General features: G+C 37.6%; 1 protein-coding gene across 1 annotated transcript in view; it reads left to right on the forward strand.

Moving 5' to 3' along the window:
- The window catches only part of CDC42BPA (CDC42 binding protein kinase alpha (DMPK-like)), a 187,585-nt gene that overhangs the window by 117,736 nt on the left and 56,215 nt on the right, over positions 1–13,634 (forward strand). Inside the window, exons 16-17 of the mRNA XM_014950818.1 lie at positions 2,042–2,289; positions 9,712–9,817. Of these exons, the coding sequence (XP_014806304.1) occupies positions 2,042–2,289; positions 9,712–9,817 (354 nt within the window). The remainder of the gene's footprint in view (positions 1–2,041; positions 2,290–9,711; positions 9,818–13,634) is intronic.

Here is a 13,634-nt window from a genome sequence, read left to right on the forward strand (position 1 = left end):
CAAGTGCAAAACTTGTATACTATGTAACCCTAGTAGGTGATATACATGTCAATACGTAAGTAATATTGACAAGACTGCTCCCAGTTGGACTGGTCAGCTTCATACCTGCCTAATGGCATGTCAATACCTACAGTAATATTGACAAGACTGCTCCCAGTTTGGACTGGTCAGCTTCATACCTGCCTAATGAAGGAACTGCTTTTTGGAGGGTTTTTTATTTGGGTTTTTGTGTGTGTCTGTGTGTGTGCACGAGAGGGAGATAGAGGGAAGATTGCCAGCGTAGTTACGGCATCTAACTATCCATGTGCCAGGAGATTCATTAAGTCTCTGTTGCACCAGTTGTTCACTTGAAACAGGCACGTATGAAGACATCCATTTGGAATTTGTGCTTACATCAATTCAAAATATATTCTCTGTTTACGATACTACTCTCATTCTGTAAGCCACTGTGTACTGTACCATCCAGCTCTCTCTTTTACTGCGCTGTCTTAGGACCTTAATATCTTTTCATTGTGGAAAAAAATATAAAATACTATTAAAACATTTTATATACCTGATAGATGATGTTGCAAAGGCTAAACTTTTTACGTGCTCCCTTGCCATTTATATGTAGGCAGTTGGGCACATTGGGCCATAACAAACAAGTTCAATAGTTAACTGCCTGCACATGAAAGAAAATACCTACACTTCCTTGCTTCTTTAATCTTTCTTTGTCCAAACCCTCTCCTGTTAGGATGGCATCTTCTTTCTCCAATTTACCATGCTGCATCCTAAGGGCAGGATTTTACTCTTGGATCAGAACAAGTGGTTGTTTGGATGAGTTGGAGAAAACACCGCAGTAGCAGCACATACCATCTCATATTTAGGGGGCTTTGTCCTGCTGGCAACCCCAGCACAGCTCAGCTTTCTCAGAGAATTCCTCATGGTGGAAATTCAGCTCATCTGAATGTTCTACAGTGGCATTTAACTCTTAAAGTCTAGTCATACATCAGCAAAAAAAATTACCTAAAGCCATGTTTAATTAAGGTTAACTGAGAGGATTTTAATATCTCTTGGTAAAAATGGAGGGATAATTAACAAAATATCTTCAAGCCTCCTGAAGGTGTGAAACAGTCACTGGAAGGAAGTAGGTTTTCCAGTTACCTGCACTCTCTCAAAACATAGAGTTTTCATTAAATAATTTCCTTTCCTTAGACTACCTTTAATTACATATTTTTAAAAAAAAACAGAAAAAAATCCAAGCCAAGTTAGACATGTGTTTACATTTCAAAGCATTTCCACACTCAGATTTCGGTGCACGTCATGCCATTGTCTCATTTGGAACTGATCTTGCTCCTCCTCTATGATACGGCAGGACATTGAGTTTAGTGAGTGCCACACTTGGGGCAAATGTGTATGTGTCCTGCAGCAGTGTGTAAAAACTACTGAAATGCCAGAAGACCTCATTAAGAGAGCTATGCAGCTGCAAAAATTAATTTACTCTTATTGTTTAAAACTGTTTTTTCCTATTAATCCGCTACGATGTAAATGGTCAGTTTGAGTAAAATAGGTTGATGCAATCCATACAGTGTTCTGTAGCTGGATTTTAGCCTTCAGTTAAGCCTCTTCTTGTCTTGGTATAGCTTTTCCACAATTATTTATGCTTTGAAATTTATTGACTGTGGATCATAGTCCTTATTCTCTGTTCCTGAAAGTCACTTGAACTAATTGCTGCCAACCATGTGAGTAGAAGCATTAAAATCTCCTGATTCTTTGGTCACTTTTTGACTGCATTGTAAGGGAAGTCAGAATTGTGGCCAGAGATACTTAAAGTGATGATCAAATTTTAAATGGCTTGAAAACTATTACTGCATTTACACAAAATGAGAAAGAATGCAGTTCAGATTGATGCTCAAACAAATTTTCATAAATATTGAGATAAGTATGTTTTAACTCAAGTCTGTAATGGGATATTTTCTAAATGTAGATTTATGAATATTGAAGTGTTACTAAGAATAATCTTCAGCATTCTTGAGTGCTAACTTGAAGCTGTTTATTTTAGCAAAAACAGGTTGGTCGCTCACCTGGGGTAAGCAGTATAGAACACCAGCAAGAGATCACTAAACTAAAGGCAGACCTGGAAAAGAAAAGTGTTTTCTATGAAGAGGAATTATCTAAACGTGAAATAATGCATGCTAATGAAATAAAAAGTCTGAAGAAAGAGCTACGGGATGCAGAGAGCCAGCAGCTTGCCCTCAAGAAGGAGATCATGATTTTGAAAGACAAGTTAGAGAAAACCAGAAGAGAAAAGTGAGTATTGTATGGAATTTACCTTTAAGCTCAAAATATCATTTGAAGTCTCCCGGTATGTTTCCAAACAGACTTTCACTTCTGTAGCTGTGGTGCAAGCAGGTGTGGCTGAGCTAACGCCAGGGTTGAAAATAGTTACCTTTAAAAATAGGACAGAACAAAAAAATCCACAACCCTGTACCAAAACATTTAATTTTGCACCAGAATTCCTGCACAGGCTGACCATGCTGACGTATGTAACTTGAGTTGCACGCTTGCAACTCCGGGTAAGTCAACCCTTGAAGCTTATGTTGCAGTTTAAAATAGGGTTTTTTTGACATTTCTTTTCTGTTTGGTATTTTCATCATTTCATGCAAAACTAATGTGTTAGAGATCAATTATTACTGCCATTTCTGCCAGAGCAGGAACCGTCATCTAATGCGGACTAAGGCTAATCCACGTGGGGTTCCATCCAGTGTTAACATCAGTCATCAGGCTACAGTAGCCATAAGCTGCTTTATCTCCTCTGACATGGTCGTTTGTCAGAGACCTGCTTTTTTCTCTCCCACGTGGTGGAGCTTGTAACTGGCCTTGGGAATGTTCCTTCAGGCATTAATCAATAAAACCAAGTTTTTCTGCTGGATAGTGTAGTATTGGAAATGGTCGTAAATTTAATGGTTTCATTTTCATTCATAAAAAATTCAGAACGCTTTAGAGACCCTGACAAAGATGCTTCTTTTTGCTGCTGTAATAAGATGGCATATTAGAAAAACCATGGAGAAGTTCCTGCTGAAACTTAGCCAAACTGTAGAAAGTCCTTATACAGAAGTAGTAAATAAAATATTTTTCAAAAAAGCTTATGCAAATAGAGGTGGAAACACTGTTTCCAACAGGGGAAGTAGATCATGCAGCTTATAATGCAGTGGATGAACTGTTTCTTCCTAGAATATAGCTATTCGTAGGCTCAACATATGAACACAGTAATTTGGTGCTTTGTTCTAGATAGAGAGGTAAAACTTGCATCAGCAACATGTTTTCCTTGCACCACAACAAAAGGCTATGTTGACCTGTTATATTTGAAGGTGATAGTATGATATTCCTTTAATGCCATGTCAGTCCAATAGTGTCTCAAAAGGAGGAATATTCAATAAAGAATCATTAATACCTCTTCCTGCAGGTTAAACTGTTGCTAAAGCTCATGGCTCCGAACACTGACGAGGCCAAAAAAACTTCTCAGAGTTTTAACAGAACTGTTCTAGTCTTGTACGATGGCAAAAGTTCTAACTAGATGTCCATCTAGTGAAATAACAAATGGCCTAATGATGCTGACCTGCTCCCTGCTGACGAGTTCAAAAACATTTCAGTCTAGTTTCTCTCTAGAAATAAAAAAAGAGCAGGATGCAAATTTAAAATGAGTGTTGGTGTGAGAGAACATTTTGAAGTGTGTCACGTAACCAGAACCCACTGCTTGAACCTTAACAGGAAGGGCTTCAGCAGCTTATGATGTGTCCAAGCACATGAGGAGTGATTAATGGAGACCTGATCTTAACTGGGTTTTGTTAAACAGATCTGCAGAATCTCATGCAATACTTAGGACTCCAAAGAAATGCCAAAGCCCACTGTTCAGGGTGTGCTACAAATTGACTTCTGTAGTGGTTCAGAGGTTGAGAAGGGAAACTTAAATATTAGGAATGGCACAATTGCTGTTGCTGCTCAGTTCTCAGTATTTGGTAGTTTTTCCTAAAAGAACATGGATTTTTTGGGGTGTTTCTGCTTACACGTATTGCTTTAAGCCTTTGTAATCAGGCAAAGCTTTTTGCCAGTCTGCCAGTACAGAGGTGTTCAATGGAAGTGGAAAAAAGGAAGCACCTGGAGGCTTTATGCTGAAATAAGTGGAATTATTTCAACAATAGGCTTGGGCTGGGCGTGGTGAAGTGTGCGTATACAGTTTGGAAAAAAAGTTTCAGTAGTCTAAAAATAATCTTTAGTGCGTATTAAAAAAAAAAAAAAAGGTTTTGATAAGAGGCTGCACTTGCATTACTTCATAAGGGCCATAGTATAGAGTGAACAAGAGCTTGATCAAAATCTGTGTGCTTTTTTATGTAACTTACAAGTTGGTGGTTTCTGTTTCATTTTTTAAAATAGGTATTTTTTCTTTGTTTCCTTCAAATTTAAGCTTTCATACTTTGGCTATTTCAACAGCATAAATCTTTAAGGGAGAGAAACTTCCTTTCTGCAAAAAACGATTGCCCTTTGCTAAAGTCTGATAAACTGCATGCTATTAAATTTGGGAACGTAGGAACACAGTATCAGGCCAATGATCTGTGTAACACAATATTCCACTTCTTGGAATTGTCACTATAAAATATTTCAGAAGAAGGTGCAAGAAACTGCGTAAATCATGTTTGTAGATATTTTTTTTTAAACCTGACATTTAATGATAGATTTATAAAGCAGAGAGCTTTCTAAAACAGTGTTTGTTGTTTTTAAATTGTGTGATTTAAAGAAGCCTGGGGGCTGGTGTTTGTTTCAGGTCTACTTTTCTCGATTTCAAAGCAGTAAGATAAAATATTTCTCCACTTTGTACAGCTGCAATAAAGAGCTGGAGTGACAAAGTGATGCTATAAAGCTGTATTTCACGTTGCTTGCATGTGGTTTGCTACAGTTATTTTACTGATAAAAAGAAAGCTGGATCATGTATGATTTTTTAAACTCGAAGAGCCGATACATAGCTAAATTTTAGATGAGAGAAAAAGCTTGATGGGAGAGGAGGATGCCAGGCTTCAAAGCAAATGTATTATTTTGATCTTCCTGGCTGTCCAAGGTACGTCTGGGGAGTCTGTCACAGTTCTGGTTTGCTGAGTTGATGTTTGGGTGGGATGGATTATACCCACGTTCTCCTCTGTTTAAATTTTAAACTTCTTTGTTTCTGTATTATACTACAGCAATCTGACTTAGTGGGATAATGACAATCACTAGTTGAATTAAGAATGTAAAACACAGAAAGCTACAAATATGTTGGGCTCTTTTGCCAATCCAAAACTTCCTTAATCCACCCCCATTTATGGCTGCTTTGAGCCTTAACGCCTTAAAAGAACAAATTTTAGCTAAATACGGAGTAAAAAACCCTAAACGAAACCATAAAACCATGAAATCTAAATGAAAGAAATAATGATAAATTAGTTTGGTCTACGGTCTGAGAAATTAGCTTTGAATCTGTGCCTTGCAAACAGAAGCAGGACCTGTTATTAATTCCCCTGAGGGCCAGTGCTTTAATCTCTTCCTGCCTTTTCCCTAAGCTGCTCATCACACGTGTGGAAGCGCAGGGGAAGTAGATCATGCAGCTTAGAATGCAGGGGATCAACTGTTTCTTCCTAGAATATAGCTATTCATAGGCTCGACATACGAACGCAGTAATTTGGTACTTTGTTCTAGATAAAGAGGTAAAACTTGCATCAGCAACATGTTTTCCTTGCACCACAACTTCATGGTCCTGCTGAGTTATAAATGCACAAAAGGCTGTGCTGTCCTGTTATATGTGAAGGTGATAGTACGATACTCCTTTAATGCCATGTCAGTCCAATAGTGTCTCAAAAGGAGGAATATTCAATAAAGAATCATTAATACCTCTTCCTGCAGGTTAAACTGTTGCTAAAGCTCATGGCTCCGAACACTGACGAGGCCAAAAAGCTTCTCTGAGTTTTAACAGAACCGTTCTAGTCTTGTACGATGGCAAAAGTTCTAACTAGATGTCCATCTAGTGAAATAACAAATGGCCTAATGATGCTGACCTGCTCCCTGCTGACGAGTTCAAAAACACTTCAGTCTAGTTTCTCTCTAGAAATAAAAAAAGAGCTGGATGCAAATTTAAAATGAGTGTTGGTGTGAGAGAACATTTTAAAGCGTGTCACGTAACCAGAACCCACTGCTTGAACCTTAACAGGAAGGGCTTCAGCAGCATATGATGTGTCCAAGCACATGAGGAGTGATTAATGGAGACCTGATCTTAACTGGGTTTCGTTAAACAGATCTGCAGAATCTCATGCAATACTTAAGACTCCAAAGAAATGCCAAAGCCCACTGTTCAGGGTGTGCTACAAATTGACTTCTGTAGTGGTTCAGAGGTTGAGAAGGGAAACTTAAATATTAGGAATGGCACAATTGCTGTTGCTGCTCAGTTCTCAGTATTTGGTAGTTTTTCCTAAAAGAACATGGATTTTTTGGGGTGTTTCTGCTTACACGTATTGCTTTAAGCCTTTGTAATCAGGCAAAGCTTTTTGCCAGTCTGCCAGTACAGAGGTGTTCAATGGAAGTGGAAAAAAGGAAGCACCTGGAGGCTTTATGCTGAAATAAGTGGAATTATTTCAACAATAGGCTTGGGCTGGGCGTGGTGAAGTGTGCGTATACAGTTTGGAAAAAAAGTTTCAGTAGTCTAAAAATAATCTTTAGTGCGTATTAAAAAAAAAAAAAAAGGTTTTGATAAGAGGCTGCACTTGCATTACTTCATAAGGGCCATAGTATAGAGTGAACAAGAGCTTGATCAAAATCTGTGTGCTTTTTTATGTAACTTACAAGTTGGTGGTTTCTGTTTCATTTTTTAAAATAGGTATTTTTTCTTTGTTTCCTTCAAATTTAAGCTTTCATACTTTGGCTATTTCAACAGCATAAATCTTTAAGGGAGAGAAACTTCCTTTCTGCAAAAAACGATTGCCCTTTGCTAAAGTCTGATAAACTGCATGCTATTAAATTTGGGAACGTAGGAACACAGTATCAGGCCAATGATCTGTGTAACACAATATTCCACTTCTTGGAATTGTCACTATAAAATATTTCAGAAGAAGGTGCAAGAAACTGCGTAAATCATGTTTGTAGATATTTTTTTTTAAACCTGACATTTAATGATAGATTTATAAAGCAGAGAGCTTTCTAAAACAGTGTTTGTTGTTTTTAAATTGTGTGATTTAAAGAAGCCTGGGGGCTGGTGTTTGTTTCAGGTCTACTTTTCTCGATTTCAAAGCAGTAAGATAAAATATTTCTCCACTTTGTACAGCTGCAATAAAGAGCTGGAGTGACAAAGTGATGCTATAAAGCTGTATTTCACGTTGCTTGCATGTGGTTTGCTACAGTTATTTTACTGATAAAAAGAAAGCTGGATCATGTATGATTTTTTAAACTCGAAGAGCCGATACATAGCTAAATTTTAGATGAGAGAAAAAGCTTGATGGGAGAGGAGGATGCCAGGCTTCAAAGCAAATGTATTATTTTGATCTTCCTGGCTGTCCAAGGTACGTCTGGGGAGTCTGTCACAGTTCTGGTTTGCTGAGTTGATGTTTGGGTAGGATGGATTATACCTACCTTCTCCTCTGTTTAAATTTTAAACGTCTTTGTTTCTGTATTATACTACAGCAATCTGACTTAGTGGGATAATGACAATCACTAGTTGAATTAAGAATGTAAAACACAGAAAGCTACAAATATGTTGGGCTCTTTTGCCAATCCAAAACTTCCTTAATCCACCCCCATTTATGGCTGCTTTGAGCCTTAACGCCTTAAAAGAACAAATTTTAGCTAAATACGGAGTAAAAAACCCTAAACGAAACCATAAAACCATGAAATCTAAATGAAAGAAATAATGATAAATTAGTTTGGTCTACGGTCTGAGAAATTAGCTTTGAATCTGTGCCTTGCAAACAGAAGCAGGACCTGTTATTAATTCCCCTGAGGGCCAGTGCTTTAATCTCTTCCTGCCTTTTCCCTAAGCTGCTCATCACACGTGTGGAAGCTGTTGATGCTGAAAAGGAGCGGTGGAGAATTTCAAACTGGGCGTTTAAACACTAACGATAGTATGTGACTTCGCTAAGGATGCAGTGTTATGTTTCAAAGGGTGCCTGGCAACCTAGAACTTCACCACGAGTCTAACACGCTGTACTGGATTTCAAAGGGTGGTTGAAGTGCTGAATGAATTTCAAATTAGGAGTAGGAAATTCAAACCAGCATTACTCTTAACTGGGTGCACTGTAACCACTGACACTCCTCATCTTTTAAGGGTGTTCTCTCCATTTGGCAGAGTTGTAGTAGTTCTGCATCTCAGGAAAAGAGGCCAGGATGTAATTCCTCAATTGTACAATGTAAAATTCCAAGTGGTATTCAGAAAAAAATTTGTGATGCTCCACACAAGGTTTCCCCTGGACAGAGTTAACCTTTTATACTTGGCACTTTTTAAAACTTTTTAAGGCTAGACAGTGGTATTTGCTGAATGGATATTTATCTGTGACAATTATCACAGAAATCACAGAATTGTGGTGGTTGGAAGGGACCTCAGAGATCATCGAGTCCAACCACAAAAAAAAAAACCAAAAAAAACCAAAAAAAAACAAACACCACACCACCCACCACCTAAACACACAACAACAACCAAACCAAAAAAAACCATCACCCACCCACTCAGCAGCCCACGACAAACCAATAATCTTGGGCATAGTATAGTTCCATCAACCAACTGACGAGCTTTGAGTCAGTTACCTGAATAATTGGTGAAATGGTGAACACAACACACGAAGTAGTCTCAGAAGTCTCAAGAAGAGTGGGCAATTATAGTATAGTTCCATCAACCAACTGATGAGCTTTGTGCCAGTTACCTGAATAATTGGTGAAATGGTGAATACAACACACGAAGTAGTCTCAAAAATCTCAAGAAGAGCGGATGTGAGGTGGGAGTTGTATGTCTTAAACATAGTATAGTTCCATCAACCAACTGACGAGCTTTGAGTCAGTTACCTGAATAATTGGTGAAATGGTGAACACAACACACGAAGTAGTCTCAGAAGTCTCAAGAAGAGTGGATGTGAGGTCTAAAACATTGCTGTGCACCACTTCAGGGAAATTGCAATGTTTTTTGGCAAACAGAGGATCCAGCAGCTTTGTTTATTTCCATGTTCTTGTATTCATTGTGCAAGATCAAAGCTGAAATTAAGCAGAATCAGGCAGGGGTTCTCTACGGAGTGACATCCACAGGAGAAGGGAAGAGTTGGGTGAAACAGCTACTTTGTTTCTCAGGAAGAATGGTCCAACCCTGCTCTAGAATTTAGTGATATTAGTAGGTTATCTGATAGTAAGTACAATCTTGCAATTGTGGAAATGTCTATGTTAAAATAATGTTTCTGTGAGCTGAGAATTTACCCTGAATGTCTCAGAATATTGACACACCCTTTGGTTCTGCAGAATTACAGCTGCTCAGTGTTTGAAGGAGTCATCTAAAGAATAAAAGACATATATAAGTGGATCGATAAATGTTAGCTCAGTGGAGCTCTATTAATTCTATACTGAAGGAGAGATCATTGTGTAATGATAAAATTCAACGGTCTGTGCATTGGTCGTTATGTCTTTAAGTGGATAGTGGGATGAGTAGGAAAAGTTATAGTTCTGCTTCATTTTATTTCTTAGCCAAAGTGAAAGAGAGGAATTTGAAACGGAGTTCAAACAGAAATATGAACGAGAAAAGCTTCTGCTGACAGAGGAAAACAAAAAGCTTTCAAATGAACTTGATAAGGTAAGTGCTGATTTGTTGAGTCCTGAGTTTACAGCCGTTGTATGCTCTGTACAAACTGGACAATATAGAGCTATATTGGCTATTGCTAACTCTTAATTGACAGCAGAAATTAGTATTACACCAAAAGTGGTGATTAATATTTGATTTGAATAAGGAGTGTCTGCATGTAGCTGAACTTGAGAGTGTGCGCGCATATTTATATGCCTTTATGTGTAGGAATTGGGTTAGATGGTCTCAGAGTTTGGTAAGATTAATTTTAGACAATACCTCAAGCTAAAAAAGAAAGATTATTTCATTGTATGACCCAAATATAAAAATACATAGTTAACGATGTGATTACTTAGAGTGTATTTGCATGTCAATTACTGTGAAATAGCAGGACCCCTCCCACCCATTGAGATTAAGTGTTACTTTGAGATATTAAAAAAATACAAATGATAAAGCATATTAATTGAAGTGTGTTGAGCAAGGAATAATTATGTTTCATGCATTTAGATTATCTCTTTATTGTTCATTTTGACAGGTTATTCAAGTTCATTGTGGATTAGCCATGTCTTGCTAAACTTGTCTATTCTTTTTGTAATGCATTAAATTTTCTAAAAATATGATGAAAGTACCTATGCAGCTGCAAAAATTAATTTACTCTTATTGTTTAAAACTGTTTTTTCCTATTAATCCGCTACGATGTAAATGGTCAGTTTGAGTAAAATAGGTTGATGCAATCCATACAGTGTTCTGTAGCTGGATTTTAGCCTTCAGTTAAGCCTCTTCTTGTCTTGGTATAGCTTTTCCACAATTATTTATGCTTTGAAATTTATTGACTGTGGATCATAGTCCTTATTCTCTGTTCCTGAAAGTCACTTGAACTAATTGCTGCCAACCATGTGAGTAGAAGCATTAAAATCTCCTGATTCTTTGGTCACTTTTTGACTGCATTGTAAGGGAAGTCAGAATTGTGGCCAGAGATACTTAAAGTGATGATCAAATTTTAAATGGCTTGAAAACTATTACTGCATTTACACAAAATGAGAAAGAATGCAGTTCAGATTGATGCTCAAACAAATTTTCATAAATATTGAGATAAGTATGTTTTAACTCAAGTCTGTAATGGGATATTTTCTAAATGTAGATTTATGAATATTGAAGTGTTACTAAGAATAATCTTCAGCATTCTTGAGTGCTAACTTGAAGCTGTTTATTTTAGCAAAAACAGGTTGGTCGCTCACCTGGGGTAAGCAGTATAGAACACCAGCAAGAGATCACTAAACTAAAGGCAGACCTGGAAAAGAAAAGTGTTTTCTATGAAGAGGAATTATCTAAACGTGAAATAATGCATGCTAATGAAATAAAAAGTCTGAAGAAAGAGCTACGGGATGCAGAGAGCCAGCAGCTTGCCCTCAAGAAGGAGATCATGATTTTGAAAGACAAGTTAGAGAAAACCAGAAGAGAAAAGTGAGTATTGTATGGAATTTACCTTTAAGCTCAAAATATCATTTGAAGTCTCCCGGTATGTTTCCAAACAGACTTTCACTTCTGTAGCTGTGGTGCAAGCAGGTGTGGCTGAGCTAACGCCAGGGTTGAAAATAGTTACCTTTAAAAATAGGACAGAACAAAAAAATCCACAACCCTGTACCAAAACATTTAATTTTGCACCAGAATTCCTGCACAGGCTGACCATGCTGACGTATGTAACTTGAGTTGCACGCTTGCAACTCCGGGTAAGTCAACCCTTGAAGCTTATGTTGCAGTTTAAAATAGGGTTTTTTTGACATTTCTTTTCTGTTTGGTATTTTCATCATTTCATGCAAAACTAATGTGTTAGAGATCAATTATTACTGCCATTTCTGCCAGAGCAGGAACCGTCATCTAATGCGGACTAAGGCTAATCCACGTGGGGTTCCATCCAGTGTTAACATCAGTCATCAGGCTACAGTAGCCATAAGCTGCTTTATCTCCTCTGACATGGTCGTTTGTCAGAGACCTGCTTTTTTCTCTCCCACGTGGTGGAGCTTGTAACTGGCCTTGGGAATGTTCCTTCAGGCATTAATCAATAAAACCAAGTTTTTCTGCTGGATAGTGTAGTATTGGAAATGGTCGTAAATTTAATGGTTTCATTTTCATTCATAAAAAATTCAGAACGCTTTAGAGACCCTGACAAAGATGCTTCTTTTTGCTGCTGTAATAAGATGGCATATTAGAAAAACCATGGAGAAGTTCCTGCTGAAACTTAGCCAAACTGTAGAAAGTCCTTATACAGAAGTAGTAAATAAAATATTTTTCAAAAAAGCTTATGCAAATAGAGGTGGAAACACTGTTTCCAACAGGGGAAGTAGATCATGCAGCTTATAATGCAGTGGATGAACTGTTTCTTCCTAGAATATAGCTATTCGTAGGCTCAACATATGAACACAGTAATTTGGTGCTTTGTTCTAGATAGAGAGGTAAAACTTGCATCAGCAACATGTTTTCCTTGCACCACAACAAAAGGCTATGTTGACCTGTTATATTTGAAGGTGATAGTATGATATTCCTTTAATGCCATGTCAGTCCAATAGTGTCTCAAAAGGAGGAATATTCAATAAAGAATCATTAATACCTCTTCCTGCAGGTTAAACTGTTGCTAAAGCTCATGGCTCCGAACACTGACGAGGCCAAAAAAACTTCTCAGAGTTTTAACAGAACTGTTCTAGTCTTGTACGATGGCAAAAGTTCTAACTAGATGTCCATCTAGTGAAATAACAAATGGCCTAATGATGCTGACCTGCTCCCTGCTGACGAGTTCAAAAACATTTCAGTCTAGTTTCTCTCTAGAAATAAAAAAAGAGCAGGATGCAAATTTAAAATGAGTGTTGGTGTGAGAGAACATTTTGAAGTGTGTCACGTAACCAGAACCCACTGCTTGAACCTTAACAGGAAGGGCTTCAGCAGCTTATGATGTGTCCAAGCACATGAGGAGTGATTAATGGAGACCTGATCTTAACTGGGTTTTGTTAAACAGATCTGCAGAATCTCATGCAATACTTAGGACTCCAAAGAAATGCCAAAGCCCACTGTTCAGGGTGTGCTACAAATTGACTTCTGTAGTGGTTCAGAGGTTGAGAAGGGAAACTTAAATATTAGGAATGGCACAATTGCTGTTGCTGCTCAGTTCTCAGTATTTGGTAGTTTTTCCTAAAAGAACATGGATTTTTTGGGGTGTTTCTGCTTACACGTATTGCTTTAAGCCTTTGTAATCAGGCAAAGCTTTTTGCCAGTCTGCCAGTACAGAGGTGTTCAATGGAAGTGGAAAAAAGGAAGCACCTGGAGGCTTTATGCTGAAATAAGTGGAATTATTTCAACAATAGGCTTGGGCTGGGCGTGGTGAAGTGTGCGTATACAGTTTGGAAAAAAAGTTTCAGTAGTCTAAAAATAATCTTTAGTGCGTATTAAAAAAAAAAAAAAAGGTTTTGATAAGAGGCTGCACTTGCATTACTTCATAAGGGCCATAGTATAGAGTGAACAAGAGCTTGATCAAAATCTGTGTGCTTTTTTATGTAACTTACAAGTTGGTGGTTTCTGTTTCATTTTTTAAAATAGGTATTTTTTCTTTGTTTCCTTCAAATTTAAGCTTTCATACTTTGGCTATTTCAACAGCATAAATCTTTAAGGGAGAGAAACTTCCTTTCTGCAAAAAACGATTGCCCTTTGCTAAAGTCTGATAAACTGCATGCTATTAAATTTGGGAACGTAGGAACACAGTATCAGGCCAATGATCTGTGTAACACAATATTCCACTTCTTGGAATTGTCACTATAAAATATTTCAGAAGAAGGTGCAA

This window comes from Calidris pugnax, unplaced genomic scaffold, assembly GCF_001431845.1.
Source record: "Calidris pugnax isolate Ruff unplaced genomic scaffold, ASM143184v1 scaffold24, whole genome shotgun sequence".
Taxonomy (NCBI): Eukaryota; Metazoa; Chordata; class Aves; order Charadriiformes; family Scolopacidae; genus Calidris; species Calidris pugnax.